Source organism: Palaemon carinicauda, chromosome 9 (genome assembly GCF_036898095.1).
Source record: "Palaemon carinicauda isolate YSFRI2023 chromosome 9, ASM3689809v2, whole genome shotgun sequence".
NCBI lineage: Eukaryota > Metazoa > Arthropoda > Malacostraca > Decapoda > Palaemonidae > Palaemon > Palaemon carinicauda.
Window position 1 is genome coordinate 142320071 of NC_090733.1, and position 18607 is coordinate 142338677.

The 18607-nt window shown below is 46.3% G+C and overlaps 1 protein-coding gene across 1 annotated transcript in view; it reads right to left on the reverse strand.

Moving 5' to 3' along the window:
* LOC137647207 (WD repeat-containing protein 3) overlaps positions 1-18607 on the reverse strand; it is a 145060-nt gene that overhangs the window by 33884 nt on the left and 92569 nt on the right. The window contains exons 14-15 of the mRNA XM_068380541.1: positions 9377-9510; positions 7658-7816 (exon numbers count right to left, since the gene is read on the reverse strand). Coding sequence (XP_068236642.1) covers positions 7658-7816; positions 9377-9510 — 293 coding nt within the window. The remainder of the gene's footprint in view (positions 1-7657; positions 7817-9376; positions 9511-18607) is intronic.

The following is an 18607-nucleotide window of genomic DNA, read 5'->3' on the forward strand; positions in this document are numbered from 1 at the left end:
TTATTCCTCGGTCCACTGGTTCTCTCTGGGGAGGAAGGGAGGGTCGATTAAATCATGATTATCGGGTAAGTATATTCAAAAATTTATTTTATTAATAAAAATAACATTTTTCAATATTAAACTTACCCGATAATCATGTAGCTGATTCACACCCAGGGAGGTGGGTGAAAACCAGTGTACAAGATTAAAGGATAGCTAAGTATCCCATATTTCATATAACAGTTATCTCAAATAACAATGAAATAATAAGTACCTGGTAAGGAAGTCGAATAGAACCGTTACTCTGCCTCTTTATTTAAAGTTCGTCTTCCTTACTGAGCGCAGCGTTCCTCTTGGAGGCTGAATCAACCCAAAGGTGCCAAAGTACACGGGGTTGCAACCCCTACTAAAGGACCTCTACCAAACCTTTAACCCAGGCGCTTCTCAAGAATGAATAGACCACCCGCCAAATCCAAGGATGCGGAAGGCTTCTTAGCCTACCGTAACAACCATAAAAACAACAATAAAAGTATTCAAGAGAAAGGTTAAAAAAAAGGTTATGGGATTAAGGGAATGTAGTGGCTGAGCCCTCACCTACTACTGCACTCGCTGCTACGAATGGTCCCAGGGTGTAGCAGTTCTCGTAAAGAGACTGGACATCTTTCAGATAAAATGATGCAAACACTGACTTGCTCCTCCAATAGGTTGCATCCATTATGCTCTGCAGAGAACGGTTTTTATTAAAGGCCATCGAAGTAGCTACAGCTCTTACTTCGTGGGTCCTTACCTTCAGCAATGCAAGGTCTTCCTCCTTTAAGTGAGAATGTGCTTCTCTGATCAGAAGCCTTATATAGTACGAAAGCCCATTCTTGGACATGGGTCTCGAGGGTTTCTTGATGGCACACCATAAGGCTTCTGACTGTCCTCGAATAGGTTTAGACCTTTTCAGATAATATTTGAGAGCTCTGACAGGGCAAAGAACTCTCTCTAGTTCGTTACCTACCATGTTGGAGAGGCTAGGTATTTCAAACGATCTAGGCCAAGGACGTGAAGGAAGCTCGTTCTTTGCTAGGAATCCAAGCTGAAAAGAACATGTTGCAGATTCGGTTGTGAAACCAATGTTCTTGCTGAAGGCATGAACCTCACTGACTCTCTTAGCTGTTGCAAGGCAAACGAGAAAAAGAGTCTTGAGGGTAAGGTCCTTGAAGGAAGCTGACTGGAGAGGTTCGAACCTAGATGTCATAAGGAACCTTAAGACTACGTCTAGATTCCAGCCTGGAGTGGAAAGACGACGTTCTTTAGACGTCTCAAAAGACTTGAGAATGTCTTGAAGGTCCTTGTTGGAAGACAGGTCCAAACCTCTGTGGCGGAGAACTGAAGCCAACATGCTCCTATATCCTTTAATCGTAGGTGCTGAAAGGGATCTCTCATTCCTAAGATGTAGAAGGAAGTCAGCTATTTGGATCACAGAGGTATTGGTAGAGGATATTGAATTGGCTCTACACCAGCTTCGGAAGACCTCCCACTTAGACTGGTAGACTCTACGAGTGGAAACTCTTCTAGCTCTGGCAATCGCACTGGCTGCCTCCTTCGAAAAGCCTCTAGCTCTAGCGAATCTTTCGACAGTCTGAAGGCAGTCAGCCGAAGAGCGTGGAGGTTTGGGTGCAACCTGTCTACGTGAAGTTGACGTAGAAGGTCCACTCTTAGAGGTAGAGTCCTGGGGAAGTCGACTAGCCATTGAAGTACCTCTGTGAACCATTCTCTTGCAGGCCAAAGGGGAGCAACCAGCGTCAGCCGTGTCCCTTCGTGCGAGACGAATTTCTGCAGAACTTTGTTTATTATCTTGAACGGAGGGAATGCGTACAGGTCGAGATGGGACCAGTTCAGAAGAAAAGCATCCACATGAACCGCTGCAGGGTCTGGAACAGGGGAACAATAAAGCGGAAGTCTCTTGGTTATGGAGGTGGCAAACAGATCTATGGTAGGTTGACCCCACAAGGTCCAAAGTCTGTTGCACACACTCTTGTGGAGGGTCCATTCCGTGGGAATGACCTGATTCCTTCTGCTTAGGCGATCCGCTGAAACATTCATATCGCCCTGGATGAACCTCGTAACCAGAGTGAGGTTTAGACCTCTTGACCAAATGAGGAGGTCCCTTGCGATCTCGTAAAGGCTCCTCGAATGGGTCCCTCCTTGCTTGGAGATGTAAGCCAAGGCTGTGGTGTTGTCTGAATTCACCTCCACCACTTTGCCTAGCAGGAGGGACTTGAAGTTCAACAGGGCTAGATGAACTGCTAGCAGTTCCTTGCAGTTGATGTGGAGTAATCCTTGTTCCTCGTTCCATACTCCCGAGCATTCCCGTCCGTCCAAGGTCGCACCCCAGCCCGAGTCCGATGCATCTGAGAAGAGATGAAGATTGGGGGTCTGGATGGCCAATGATAGACCCTCCTTGAGAAGGAGATTGTGCTTCCACCACAGGAGAGTGGTCTTCATCTCTTGGTTGATAGGGATAGAGACTGCTTCTAGAGTCGAGCCCTTGTCCCAATGAGCTGCAAGATGGAATTGAAGAGGGCGGAGGTGGAGTCTTCCTAGCTCGACAAACAGGGCCAGTGATGAGAGGGTCCCTGTGAGACTCATCCACTGTCTCACTGAGCAATTGCTCCTCTTCAGCATGCTCATGATGCACTCTAGGGCTTGGCTTATCCTGGGGGCCGATGGAAAAGCCCGAAAATCCTGACTCCGAATCTCCATTCCCAGGTACACAATGGATTGGGAGGGAATGAGTTGAGATTTCTCTATATTGACTAATAGACCTAGGTCTCTGATTAAGTCTAAAGTCCAATTGAGGTTCTCCAGACAACGACGACTCGTGGAGGCTCTCAACAGCCAGTCGTCTAGGTAGAGGGAGGCTCTGATGTTCGACAAGTGTAGGAATTTCGCTACATTCCTCATCAGATGAGTAAAGACCATAGGAGCTGTGCTTAGGCCAAAACACAGGGCTTGGAACTGATAGACAACCTTTCCGAAAACGAATCTTAGGAAAGGTTGGGAGTCTGGATGAATGGGAACGTGAAAGTATGCATCTTTCAAGTCCAACGAGACCATCCAGTCCTCCTGTCTGACCGCTGCTAAGACCGACTTGGTCGTCTCCATCGTGAACGTCTGCTTGGTGACATACTCGTTGAGAGAGCTGACGTCCAGCACCGGTCTCCAACCTCCTGTCTTCTTGGCCACAAGAAAGAGACGGTTGTAGAAGCCCGGGGATTGATGGTCCCGGACTATAACCACTGCCTTCTTCTGCACAAGTAGCGACACCTCCTGTTGCAATGCTAGCCTCTTGTCCTCTTCTTTGTAGTTGGGAGAGAGGTTGATGGGCGATGTGGTCAGAGGTGGTTTGAGGCAGAATGGAATCCTGTAACCGTTCCTCAGCCAACTGACAGACTGTGCGTCTGCACCTCTCTTCTCCCAGGCTCGCCAGAAGATCTTGAGTCTGGCTCCTACTGTTGTCTGGAGAAACGGAGAGTCAGTTCTTTCCCTTAGATGTCCTGGATCCTTTCCTAGACTTGCTCCTGTGAGAGTCTGGACGGGAGCTTCCTCGGCTGGGGGCTCTACCACGAAAGGGCGGTATGAACCTCGTAGCCGGGGTATCAGCCACTGGGGAGCGATAAGTCTTGGGGACTGAGGTGGCAACCTTAGACTTACGAGCCGATGAGGCAACAAGATCGTGCGTATCCTTTTGTATCAGGGCAGCAGACAAGTCCTTAACTAGCTCTTCGGGAAAGAGGAACTTCGAGAGCGGAGCAAAAAGGAGTTGTGACCGTTGGCAAGGTGTAATGCTGGCGGAAAGGAAGGTACACAGTTGTTCCCTTTTCTTCAACACCCCTGATACAAACAACGACGCTAGCTCACCCGATCCATCTCTGATGGCCTTATCCATGCAGGACATTAATAGCATGGCAGAATCTTTGTCCGCAGGAGAGGTTTTCTTGCTGAGGGCCCCCAGGCACCAGTCGAGAAAGTTGAACATTTCAAATGCTCTGAACATCCCTTTCAGTAAGTGATCCAGGTCTGAGAAGGTCCAACAAACCTTCGAGCGTCTCATAGCAGTTCTCCGAGGCGAGTCCACCAGACTTGAGAAGTCAGCCTGGGCAGAGGCAGGTACTCCCAAGCCTGGTGCTTCCCCTGTGGCATACCAAACGCTCGCTTTCGAAGTGAGCTTCGTTGGAGGGAACATGAAGGAAGTCTTGCCAAGGTGTTGTTTAGACTGCAGCCACTCCCCTAAGATCCTTAAAGCCCTCTTAGAGGATCTAGCTAGGACAAGCTTAGTATAGGAGGACTTAGCTTGTTGTACGCCCAGCGAAAACTCAGATGGTGGAGAGCGGGGAATAGCAGAGACAAAGTGGTCTGGGTAAATCTCCCTGAGTAGAGCCAAGACCTTACGAAAATCAATAGACTGTGGAGAAAGCTTGGATTCGTCCACGTCTGATGAGGGATCAAGGTGTGCCTCCTCATCATCCGACACCTCATCACCAGAGTGTAGCGAAGAGATCGGACAAGAATGCTGAACCGCAGAGTCAGAACGGGTAGGAACAATAACAGTGGTTTCCTCTTCCAGTAACTGTTGAGGGAAAACCTGAGGCTCAGACTGCAAAGGCTGAACAACAGACGAAGCAGAAGGAAGGCGCATGGGTGAAGGAGGTTGACTCCTAGCAAGAGAGGTTGAACCCAAGGATTGCGCTTGTTGAGCGGAGGACGGAGGCGGAGTAGCCCGTTCCTGTTCCTGTGAGATGAGCGGAGCATGATGAGGTTGAGGCTGCGCAGAACAAGGTAAAGTTCTCGCAAGCTGAGGCTCCTGAGGCGCAAGTCCAGGGTGTAGAGGAGCTTGCCTTGAGGAGGGTTGAGCTCGCTGCAGCGATGGCTGAGCAGACTGACTCAAGGAAGGGAGAGGTTGTTGTACCCCAACCGAGAGTTGCACCACTGGTGGAGCAGCAAGGGGAGGCGGAGGAAGAGTGGAATAACCCTCCTGATCCCAAAGTAAAGGTTGCCTTAAAGAAGGCTGAGGCTGAACACCACTGGGAACAGCGAACTCAGAAAGTGGTTCAACATCGTACGCCTGGCAGATGGTGCTGCGACCAGGCGGAGCGAGCGCAGGCGGGGCGAGCACAGGCGGAGCAAGAACAGGCGGAGGCGGAGGTGCAACACTCTCAGCCCGACACTCACGCATCAAGTCCGAAAGCTGTGCTTGCATGGACTGAAGCAGGGTCCACTTGGGATCGGCAGAAACGATAGTAGACTGAGGTAAAGCCTTAACAGTCGAGCTCTGTTGTGGCAGAACCTTACTCCTCTTGGGCGGAGTACAGTCGACAGATGACTGAGGCGAGTCAGAGCTGAGCCAATGACTGCAACCTGGCTGAGCACTCGCGGACTGGACTCTACGTTTAAGCGGTCTCGAGACCTGAGACCAACGTTTCTTCCCTGACAGTTGATCAGCGGACGAGAATAAGACGGGCTCAATCGTCTGCAGGTGGGAGTGACGGTCTTTGGAAGACACGCCCGCAACCACCGAGGATAGTTCTGTGCGCCTAACAAGGCCTGCCGAACCCTTATGCCCTTCGACATTGCTTCTCCCCTGGGCATGGGAGCTTGCAAGAGGTCCCGGACTGGGAGGACGACTGGCTCGCACAGAAAAATCCTCACGCACCACACTGGCACTAACACTAGCACTTGGCACTGCACCGACACTAGCACTCGTCACAGCACTGGCACTAACTCCACCCACTGCACTCTTGACCTTCAGTTCTTTAACTTCGGCCATCAGAGACTTATGGTCACTTACCACTGATTCTACTTTATCGCCTAAAGCCTGAATAGCACGCAAAACAACTGACATATCAGGCGGAGGGCACACAGTAGGTTCGGGGGTAGCCACTACAGGGGTAGGAAAAGGTAGGGGATCATGAGGTGAGGAAAACATAGAAGAGTGAGAAGAACTCCTCCTAACTCTACCTCTCTCTAACTTAGTTGAATATTTTAAAAGACGGACAAATTCCAATTCCGAAAGTCCGGCGCATTCCTCACATCGATTTTCTAACTGACAGGGCCTGTCCCTACAGTCAGAACAAGCGGTGTGAGGATCTACCGAGGCCTTCGGAATACGCCTATTGCAAGACCTACATCGTCTATGGGAGGGGGCTTGCGAAATGTCAGACATCTTGTAATCCAAAGAGTTAGCCAAAGGGGGATCCAAAAACAAGCAAAAATCGTTAACCGTTATATCAGTACTATATAAAAGCTATCTAGCTAATATAAGAAGGTTTCCAGTAAAGCGACAGCCGTTAATCTGAGAGAATACTTCACCAAATATCCGTGAATAAACTCGAAGACCATAAGCGTATCCCAGAACGTCTAGCCGGAAGCACGACAGAGGAATAATTGAGGAGGTGTCAACAACAAGTACTTGAGTACCTGGCCACAGGTGGCGCTGGTAAGAACACCCCCTTCTAGTATTGTGATAGCTGGCGTATCCCTCCATAGAATTCTGTCGGGCAACGGAGTTGACAGCTACATGATTATCGGGTAAGTTTAATATTGAAAATTGTAAATTATAAAATCAAATTAATTTTAACATAAATGAAAAAATACAATTTCTTATTTTTAGCAGCAAATCCACTTTTTATATGCAGTATATAGAAAATTCATATCAAAAGTTTCTAAACTTATTTAAAAGTATACCTACAGGGTAGAGAAGTGTGGTCTTAACTTCTACAATCCCGAAAAAAGTTATTAGATGACCAATAAAATAACTTTGAAATCCTTGAAAATGCCAGTGAAATATTTTTTTCAAAATATAGAAAAATCATACCCTACTTACATTTGCCTACAAACTGTAAACAACTATAAATCCCTTCAAAGTTGTTTAATTTTCCCCCCAAAAGGCTTATTTATTTATATAAAGTAAAACACCAACTCAACAATCATATTACAGTATTCACATTGTCACAATTTTATTCTTATAGATTAATACAATTGAAATATTTCTTGCGACTCCACTGATGTTCACACTTTAGTAATTACATTTTAAAATATGTGATTTTGAAAGTAGAAGAAATGGAATTTTCTATCGTTCTTTGAATGACTTTTCACCCTAATACTAGGAAAGATATCTACAAGAATATCACTAACTTTTGAAGTAATATGTATTTTCCTAGCTATACCAATCTGAGTCCTTCAAGTTGGGAAAAATATCCCCTACCTTAAGAATGATGGTTTATATTTCACATATGAATCACCTAAATTTCATATCACTAATAAAGATGAAGTAAGATGATAACTGAAACTGCCATGTTCTGCAAATTCTTATTTATGTAAACAAAAATCTTTCTATACAGATGACTCTTTTGTAGGGTTTTACATGCTATCAATGGTTAATTAAGGATATTAAAGTATTTTTATAAAATAATCACTTGAACAGCAATTCGTGGACGGTGTGAATATTCTAGAATTTCTACAGAAATTTGTAAAATAAGTAAATTAAATAAAAAGCAGAGTAACAAAATTAAAAGGATCATCCTCATGCATCTATTTTATGACATGGTTCATTAAAACATTTTTCCCCTTTATGATTACGATAAATACAATAGGACATAAGTGGACCAGCAATAATAAAAAGATGCCTTACCTAACGATGCCTGAGTGCCCTTGAAGAGTTATAATTCTCTGAAAATTATCTGCATCCCACTGTTTCACTGTGCCATCATGACCACATGAGAAAAACAAGTGTGTCTTGGAAATGAAACGACAGTCAGTAACACCACCTTGATGAGCATTCTTAAACAACCTGTAATTATTGAAACATAAGAATAAGTTCATCATTCAGCTATACCCGCAACTTCAGTTACTTTTTTCCAGGCATGCAACAGTATTTTGGAAAAGGGCCCATGAAGAAAAGAATCTTGATAATAAAATTTAGTTCCAATTTCACCTGATGCTCATATTGCTTTTCTCTGGGAGCTTGGTTTTATTGATATTTACCCGTAAAACTAAAAAATATCCAATTTTCTTTCCTTTCAATAGATTTAGACCTCTGGTAAAGTAATAAGACAATCGAGCAGTTAATAGCAAGAACTGATGACTTGGGCATGTCATTTTATTCCAGTCTCTGTGTTGTGTCATCTTCAGCTTGATGACAACCCTGAACTCCAGCTTTTAGAGATGTCTTCTGGATTTGTTGGTAATTACAGCACAGTTTGTTCAAGGGAATTGTTAGTGATAATGATCGGCATTCTCTTTGTGTTTTGTGTAAGGGACAGCACTATGTTGTGATTTAAATAACTGTTGTGAGCTGTGCAAAGGCCTCACTGTTTCTCTTATGGAAAAGTATTTCTATGGTTGCATAAAAAATAAATATTTCAAAGCAAAAGAGAATACTTGTTTTTAGTTTAGGAGAAAAAATCTAGATGACTAGGCTAGTTGATTATAGCAAGGATGACAATAACCACACAATCACCAAAATCCAATACAACACTTAACTAAAGTTTTGATAGTGATAAGCTTCAAAAACTCTCAACTTTTTTTAGCTTATTTTGCAAAACCACAGAAGGCCAGCGAATCTTCACTTAAAAGCAGTAATTCTGATCTAACCCTAACCTGACTTCTCAAGTCATGTCTAGAGGTAATAGTGTTTCATTTGGTAAGGGTTATGATGGTGAACAGCTTGTTACATATTAGAGATCCTCATAGTCTCAAATTATCTATTTACTTTAGACCCTTCTGATAAAAGCTTAAAGCTTTACCTTCCCGCAACCCTAGCTACTCTTTTAGACAACTAGAATGCTAGGCAGAAGACCATATTAGCTACTGAAAGTGATAGAAAATGCTGGCTTGCACAGTAGAAGCTTCTCAATCTTGACCTATGATTTACATTTATGCAACACTAATGCCAAATATGATTAATCAGATCAAATGAAAAAATTCTTTTCTTTAACAAAAGCATAGAAAACGTAAGTTTGGCTCATGATCTTCCTTTAACATACTTTTTGAAATACCATACATAAGGGTAGAATAAGAAATATAAATTTAATAAAAAAAAATTTCCATGTTAAGTTTCCTTTGAATATCATACAACGCATCAAAAGAATTAGATTTCAGTACAAAAGCTAAAATATCACTAAGCTGAAATACTTTTGTTTATTCAGAATAAGAATAGGATGATCTATACATAAAATCCAAAAAAGACAGCACTAACCAACACTGAGTTTAACTACCAACTTAACAGGAAGACATTACAAGAGTATTAGTTCCATTAGTATACAAGTTATTGATTTGATACATGAAAAAATATCCTGTACACAGGAAACAAAAGAATAAACTATATACAAATACAAATGAATGACTTTACCTTCTCTGATCACCATAATCTGTTCCATACAAACGGAGTCGAGCATCCTTGCTCCCTGTCACAAGCAGAGTACCGTCTGTTGAAAAATCCATGCACGTTGCAGGAAGGGACTTTCCGTACAATTCATGGCAGAGCTGGAGAATGGAAATATGTTATTTTCATTAGTAAAATAAATTTTTGAATATACTTACCCGATGATCATGTAGCTGTCAACTCCGTTGCCCGACAGAAATCTACGGTCGGGATACGCCAGCGATCGCTATCCAGGTGGGGGTGTACTCAACAGCGCCATCTGTGAGCAGGTACTCAAGTACTTCTTGTCAACAAGAACTCAATTTTCTCCTCGGTCCACTGGTTCTCTATGGGGAGGAAGGGCGGGTTCTTTAATTCATGATCATCGGGTAAGTATATTCAAAAATTTATTTTACTAATGAAAATAACATTTTTCAATATTAATCTTACCCGATGATCATGTAGCTGATTCACACCCAGGGTGGTGGGTGGAGACCAGCATACATGTTAACAAAGAAGCTAAGTATCCCGTATTTCATTTTATTAGTTATTCAAAATAACAAACATAAAATAAATAAGTACCTGGTAAGGAAGTCGACTTGAACCATTACTCTGCCTTTATTAAGTACGTCTTCCTTACTGAGCCTAGCGGTCCTCTTAGGATGCTGAACGACTCCTAGGTGCTGAAGTATAAAGGGCTGCAACCCATACTAAAGGACCTCATCACAACCTCTAACCTAGGCGCTTCTCAAGAAAGAATTGACCACCCCTCAAATCAACCAGGATGCGGAAGGCTTCTTAGCCGACCGTACAACCCAAAGAACAACAATAAAAAGTATTCAAGAGAAAGGTTAAAAAGGTTATGGGATTATGGGAATGTAGTGGCTGAGCCCTCACCTACTACTGCACTCGCTGCTACGAATGGTCCCAGGGTGTAGCAGTTCTCGTAAAGAGACTGGACATCTTTGAGATAGAATGATGCGAACACTGACTTGCTTCTCCAATAGGTTGCATCCATAACACTCTGCAGAGAACGGTTCTGTTTGAAGGCCACTGAAGTAGCCACAGCTCTCACTTCATGTGTCCTTACCTTCAGCAAAGCAAGGTCTTCTTCCTTCAGATGAGAATGTGCTTCTCTAATCAGAAGCCTGATGTAGTAAGAAACTGCGTTCTTAGACATTGGTAGAGAAGGCTTCTTGATAGCACACCATAAGGCTTCTGATTGTCCTCGTAATGGTTTTGACCTTCTTAGATAGTACCTAAGAGCTCTAACTGGGCAAAGTACTCTCTCCAGTTCGTTCCCCACCAAGTTGGACAGGCTTGGGATCTCGAACGACTTAGGCCAAGGACGGGAAGGAAGCTCGTTTTTAGCCAAAAAACCGAGCTGCAAGGAACATGTAGCCGTTTCAGATGTGAAACCTATGTTCCTGCTGAAGGCGTGGATCTCACTTACTCTTTTAGCTGTTGCTAAGCACACGAGGAAAAGAGTTTTTAATGTGAGGTCCTTAAAAGAGGCTGATTGGAGCGGTTCAAATCTTGATGACATAAGGAACCTTAGGACCACGTCTAGATTCCAGCCTGGAGTGGACAACCGACGTTCCTTTGAGGTCTCAAAAGACCTAAGGAGGTCCTGTAGATCTTTGTTGGTGGAAAGATCCAAGCCTCTGTGGCGGAAAACCGCTGCCAACATACTTCTGTAACCCTTGATCGTAGGAGCTGATAGGGATCTTACGTTCCTTAGATGTAACAGGAAGTCAGCAATCTGGGTTACAGTGGTACTGGTTGAGGAAACTGCATTGGCCTTGCACCAGCTTCGGAAGACTTCCCATTTAGACTGATAGACTCTGAGAGTGGATGTCCTCCTTGCTCTGGCAATCGCTCTGGCTGCCTCCTTCGAAAAGCCTCTAGCTCTTGAGAGTCTTTCGATAGTCTGAAGGCAGTCAGACGAAGAGCGTGGAGGTTTGGGTGTACCTTCTTTACGTGAGGTTGACGCAGAAGGTCCACTCTTAGAGGAAGAGTCCTGGGAACGTCGACCAGCCATTGCAGTACCTCTGTGAACCATTCTCTCACGGGCCAGAGGGGAGCAACCAACGTCAGCCGTGTCCCTTTGTGAGAGGCGAACTTCTGAAGTACCCTGTTGACAATCTTGAACGGCGGGAATGCATACAGGTCGAGATGGGACCAATCCAGCAGAAAGGCATCCACGTGAACTGCTGCTGGGTCTGGAATCGGAGAACAATACAACGGGAGCCTCTTGGTCATCGAGGTAGCGAACAGATCTATGGTTGGCTGACCCCACAGGGCCCAAAGTCTGCTGCAAACATTCTTGTGAAGGGTCCACTCTGTGGGGATGACCTGACCCTTCCGGCTGAGGCGATCTGCCATGACATTCATATCGCCCTGAATGAACCTCGTTACCAGCGTGAGCTTTCGATCTTTTGACCAAATGAGGAGGTCCCTTGCGATCTCGAACAACTTCCTCGAATGAGTCCCTCCCTGCTTGGAGATGTAAGCCAAGGCTGTGGTGTTGTCGGAGTTCACCTCCACCACCTTGTTTAGCTGGAGGGACTTGAAGTTTATCAAGGCCAGATGAACCGCCAACAACTCCTTGCAATTGATGTGAAGTGTCCTTTGCTCCTGATTCCATGTTCCCGAGCATTCCTGTCCGTCCAGTGTCGCACCCCAGCCCGTGTCTGATGCGTCCGAGAAGAGACGGTGGTCGGGGGTCTGAACAGCCAATGGTAGACCTTCCTTGAGAAGAATGCTGTTCTTCCACCACGTTAGAGTAGACCTCATCTCTTCGGAAACAGGAACTGAGACCGTTTCTAGCGTCATGTCCCTTTTCCAGTGAGCAGCTAGATGATACTGAAGGGGGCGGAGGTGGAGTCTCCCTAACTCGATGAACAGGGCCAGCGATGAAAGTGTCCCTGTTAGACTCATCCACTGCCTGACTGAGCATCGGTTCCTTCTCAGCATGCTCTGGATGCATTCTAGGGCTTGGTTGATCCTTGGGGCCGACGGAAAAGCCCGAAAAGCTCGACTCTGAATCTCCATACCCAGGTAGACAATGGTCTGGGATGGGACGAGCTGGGACTTCTCTAAATTGACCAGGAGGCCCAGTTCCTTGGTCAGATCCATAGTCCATCTGAGATTCTCCAGACAGCAACGACTTGTGGGAGCTCTTAAAAGCCAGTCGTCTAAATAGAGGGAGGCTCTGATGTCTGCCAAGTGAAGGAATTTCGCAATATTCCTCATCAGTCTGGTAAACACAAGAGGTGCCGTGCTTAGGCCAAAGCACAGGGCTTGGAACTGGTACACAACCTTTCCAAAGACGAATCTTAGGAAAGGTTGGGAGTCTGGATGGATGGGGACGTGAAAGTATGCGTCTTTCAGGTCTAACGAGACCATCCAGTCCTCCTGCCTGACCGCTGCTAGGACCGACTTCGTCGTCTCCATCGTGAACGTCTGCTTGGTGACAAAAGCATTGAGAGCACTGACGTCCAGCACCGGTCTCCAACCTCCTGTCTTCTTGGCTACCAGGAAGAGACGGTTGTAAAAGCCCGGGGATTGATGATCCCGGACTATGACCACCGCTTCCTTCTGTAGCAAGAGCGACACCTCTTGTTGCAACGCTAGCCTCTTGTCCTTCTCCTTGTAGTTGGGAGAGAGGTTGATGGGAGATGTAGCTAGAGGGGGATTGCGGCAGAACGGAATTCTGTATCCCTCCCTTAGCCACTTCACAGACTGAGTGTCTGCACCTCTGCTCTCCCAAGCTTGCCAGAAGGTCTTGAGTCTGGCTCCTACTGCTGTCTGGAGAGGAAGGCAGTCAAAACTTGCCTTTTGCGGACTTGGAACCCTTCTTGGACTTGCCACGGTGACTGTCTGCACGGGTACCTCCTCTGCTGGAGGTTCTGCCACGAAAGGGCGGGATGAACCTAGAAGCAGGTGTGTCAACTGCTGCAGGGCGGAAGGGTCTAGGCACGGAAGGTAAGGTTTTAGCCTTACGTGCAGAAGAAGCCATCAGATCATGAGTATCCTTCTGGATAAGTGAGGCAGCCATCCCCTTAACCAACTCCTCCGGAAACAGACACTTGGAGAGAGGAGCAAACAACAACTCTGACTTCTGGCAAGGAGTGATACCAGCAGATAAGAAGGAGCAAAGATGTTCTCTCTTCTTAAGGACTCCTGAAACATATGAAGCCGCAAGTTCACCAGACCCATCCCGAATTGCCTTGTCCATGCTAGACATGATCAGCATGGCCGAGTCCTTATCTGAAGGGGAAGTCTTCCTGCTTAAGGCTCCCAAACACCAATCGAGGAAGTTGAATATCTCGAAGGCATGAAAGACTCCCTTCAACAGATGATCTAAATCGGAAAAGGACCAGCAGATCTTCGAACGTCTCATAGCCAACCTGCGGGGAGAGTCAACCAGACTTGAGAAGTCGGCCTGGTCAGAGGCAGGAACCCCCAAGCCGGGTTCCTCTCCCGTGGCATACCAGACGCTCGACTTAGAAGCAAGCTTGGGAGGAGGAAAGACAAAAGAGGTCCTTCCCAGTTGCTTCTTGGAATGCAACCAGTCCCCCATAACCCTCAAAGCTCTCCTAGATGATCTGGCGAGAACAAGCTTGGTGAAGGCAGGCGCAGCAGACTGCATGCCCAGAGCAAACTCGGAGGGAGGAGAACGAGGGGTTGCAGACACAAAATGCTCAGGATACAAGTCCCTGAACAAGGCAAGGACTTTGCGAAAGTCTAAGGAGGGTGGCGAAGACTTGTGTCCTTCAACATCAGAGTGAGGTTCATCCAGATGTGCAGCTTCATCATCCGATACATCATCATCCGAAAGTTGAGTTGTGAGTGGCAAAGGCAGAGCAGCAAGCTGAACGGCTGAATCCGGCAGAACGGGTGCATGCGTACCTGCGGATCCAACATCATGCCTCTGCTGGTCGGTCTGCGAGCTGGCAACAACAAAAGCAGAGGGCTGGTGTGTGGGAGGGGCTGCGGTGGGCTGAGGAGCATGCGGTATGGTATGCAGAGCATGCTGTAAGGTATGCGGCTCATGCTGCATGGTATGCGGAGCATGCTGTAAGGTATGCAGAGCATGCTGCATGGGCTGAGGAGAATGCCGCATAGTGCTGGAACCCGGCAACTCCTGATGCGGCAGCTCACGCATGTTAGCAGATGGTGCAGCAAGAACATGCGTCTGGCAGGGAGGACTGCGCATCGGTGGAGGAGCTCTCACAGGTGGAGTGTGGGAGCAGGCAGCCGCAGTATCTGCTGAGCGCACAACCTCTGCGGGTTGTAGGTTAACAGGAGAGGTGTTAACTTTCTCGGCATGATACTCCTGCATGAATGCCGCAAGCTGAGACTGCATAGTCTGCAGCATGGACCACTTAGGGTCTACTGTGGTTGGAGCAACAACAGACGGAGCAGTAGCCTGTTGAGGGACCACTCTACCTCTCTTGGGAGGTGTGCAGTCATCAGATGACTGCGGCGAGTCCAAACTGACCCAGTGGCTACACCTGGGCCGTTGGACTAGCTCGGAAGGGACCTTACGTTTGAGCGGTCGTGAGACCTTGGTCCACCGTTTCCTCCTGGAAACTTCTTCCACAGACGAGGAATGTAAGGGCTCATTCGTCTGTATGTGGATGGGACGATCCTTAACAGATACGTCCGCAACCACTGAGGATACATCCGTGCGCCGATCAAGGCCTGCCGAACCCTTTGGTCCTTCGACATTGCTTCTCCCCTGGGCTTGGGAGCTTGCAAGAGGTCCCGGACTGGGAGGACGACTGGCACGCACAGATGTACCCTCATGCGCAACACTGACACTGACACTATGCACATCACTAGCACTAACACTTCCCACTGCACTCTTCGCTTTCAGCTCTCTGACATCTGCCAAGAGCTGATTACGGTCACTAACCAACGACTCCACCTTCTCACCGAGAGCCTGAATGGCACGCAACATATCAGCCATTGCAGGCTGAGCACTCGTAGCAGGTTCGGGAGTCACCACCACAGGGGAAGGAAAAGGTTGAGGGGCATGGGGAGAGGAAAAATCCACAGAGCGAGAAGAACTCCTCCTATCTCTCTCCTTCTCTAACCTACGTGCATATCTAAGGAATTCATTAAAATCGAATTCCGAAAGCCCAGCACATTCCCCACATCGATCTTCCAATTGACAGGATTTACCCCTACAATTGGAACATACGGTGTGAGGATCTATAGAGGCCTTCGGAAGACGCCTAGTACAAGTCCTAACACTACACTGCCTGTATTTAGGAACTTGGGACTGGTCAGACATCTTGAATTTAGAAGTAGTCAAGGGGGAATTCCAAAATTAAGCAAAGTTCGTTAACCAATAAATCAAATTAATTCCAAAAGCTTGCTAAGCTAAGGATAAAGCTTCCTGAACAGCGAAGGCTAAACTTTAGAGCAAATACATCACCAAATCGTGAACAATAACTCCAAAATCAACAGCGTATCCAAGTAGGTCTTGCCGGCGGCACGACAGAGGAAAAATTGAGTTCTTGTTGACAAGAAGTACTTGAGTACATGCTCACAGATGGCGCTGTTGAGTACACCCCCACCTGGATAGCGATCGCTGGCGTATCCCGACCGTAGATTTCTGTCGGGCAACGGAGTTGACAGCTACATGATCATCGGGTAAGATTAATATTGAAAAAGTTCAAATAAGAATCTGTAACACTACCTGAACCAAAGCTTGTTAATCTATCTAACCTTAAACTTTTGAAATCTGAAAACTATAAAAAAAAGGTTCTGATAAAACTATCGCAATTTCAAATGGAAATAAAACTGTTGTTTTGCAGTATCATTCATCATGCACCTGATTTACAGCAATTCATTTACTTCCTTAAAATGTTATTTTTATTAATAAAATAAATTTTTGAATATACTTACCCGATAATCATGTAGCTGTCAACTCCGTTGCCCGACAGAATTCTATGGAGGGATACGCCAGCTATCACAATACTAGAAGGGGGTGTATTTACCAGCGCCACCTGTGGCCAGGTACTCAAGTACTTCTTGTTGACACCTCCTCAATTATTCCTCGGTCCACTGGTTCTCTATGGGGAGGAAGGGAGGGTCGATTAAATCATGATTATCGGGTAAGTATATTCAAAAATTTATTTTATTAATAAAAATAACATTTTTCAATATTAAACTTACCCGATAATCATGTAGCTGATTCACACCCAGGGGGGTGGGTGAAAACCAGTGTACAAGATTAAAGGATAGCTAAGTATCCCATATTTCATATAATCAGTTATCCACAATAACAATGAAATAATAAGTACCTGGTAAGGAAGTCGACTTGAACCGTTACTCTGCCTTTAATAAGATCGTCTTCCTTACTGAGCGCAGCGTTCCTCTTGGGAGGCTGAATCAACTCAAAGGTGCTAAAGTATACAGGGCTGCAACCCATACTAAAGGACCTCATCACAACCTTTAACCTTGGCGCTTCTCAAGAAAGAATTGACCACCCGCCAAATCAACAAGGATGTGGAAGGCTTCTTAGCCGACCGTACAACCCATAAAAAGTATTCAAGAGAAAGGTTAAAAAGTTATGGGATTATGGGAATGTAGTGGCTGAGCCCTCGCCTACTACTGCATTCGTTGCTACGAATGGACCCAGGGTGTAGCAGTACTCGTAAAGAGACTGGACATCTTTGAGATAGAATGATGCGAACACTGACTTGTTTCTCCAATAGGTTGCATCCATAACACTCTGCAGAGAACGGTTCTGTTTGAAGGCCACTGAAGTAGCCACAGCTCTCACTTCATGTGTCCTTACCTTCAGCAAAGCAAGGTCTTCTTCCTTCAGATGAGAATTTGCTTCTCTAATCAGAAGCCTGATGTAGTAAGAAACTGAGTTCTTAGACATTGGTAGAGAAGGCTTCTTGATAGCACACCATAAGGCTTCTGATTGTCCTCGTAATGGTTTTGACCTTCTTAGATAGTACTTAAGAGCTCTAACTGGGCAAAGTACTCTCTCCAGTTCGTTCCCCACCATGTTGGACAGGCTTGGGATCTCGAACGACTTAGGCCAAGGACGGGAAGGAAGCTCGTTTTTAGCCAAAAAACCGAGCTGCAAGGAACATGTAGCCGTTTCAGATGTGAAACCTATGTTCCTGCTGAAGGCGTGGATCTCACTTACTCTTTTACCTGTTGCTAAGCACACGAGGAAAAGAGTTTTTAATGTGAGGTCCTTAAAAGAGGCTGATTGGAGCGGTTCAAATCCTGATGACATTAGGAACCTTAGGACCACGTCTAGATTCCAGCCTGGAGTGGACAACCGACGTTCCTTTGAGGTCTCAAAAGACCTAAGGAGGTCCTGTAGATCTTTGTTGGAGGAAAGATCCAAGCCTCTGTGGCGGAAAACCGCTGCCAACAAACTTCTGTAACCCTTGATCGTAGGAGCTGATAGGGATCTTACGTTCCTTAGATGTAACAGGAAGTCAGCAATCTGGGTTACATTGGTACTGGTTGAGGAAAACTGCATTGGCCTTGCACCAGCTTCGGAAGACTTCCCATTAAGACTGATAGACTCTGAGAGTGGATGTCGTCCTTGCTCTGGCAATCGCTCTGGCTGCCTCCTTCGAAAAGCCTCTAGCTCTTGAGAGTCTTTCGATAGTCTGAAGGCAGTCAGACGAAGAGCGTGGAGGTTGGGTGTACCTTCTTTACGTGAGGTTGACGCAGAAGGTCCACTCTAGGAGGAAGAGTCCTGGGAACGTCGACCAGCCATTGCAGTACCTCAGTGAACCATTCTCTCGCGGGCCAGAGGGGAGCAACCAACGTCAGCCGTGTCCCTTTGTGAGAGGCGAACTTCTGAAGTACCCTGTTGACAATCTTGAACGGCGGGAATGCATACAGGTTGAGATGGGACCAATCCAGCAGAAAGGCATCCACGCGAACTGCTGCTGGGTCTGGAATCGGAGAACAATACAAGAGGAGCCTCTTGGTCATCGAGGTAGCGAATAGATCTATGGTTGGCTGACCCCACAGGGCCCAAAGTCTGCTGCAAACATTCTTGTGAAGGGTCCACTCTGTGGGGAAGACCTGACCCTTCCGGCTGAGGCGATCTGCCATGACATTCATATCGCCCTGAATGAGCCTCGTTACCAGCGTGAGCTTTCGATCTTTTGACCAAATGAGGAGGTCCCTTGCGATCTCGAACAACTTCCTCGAATGAGTCCC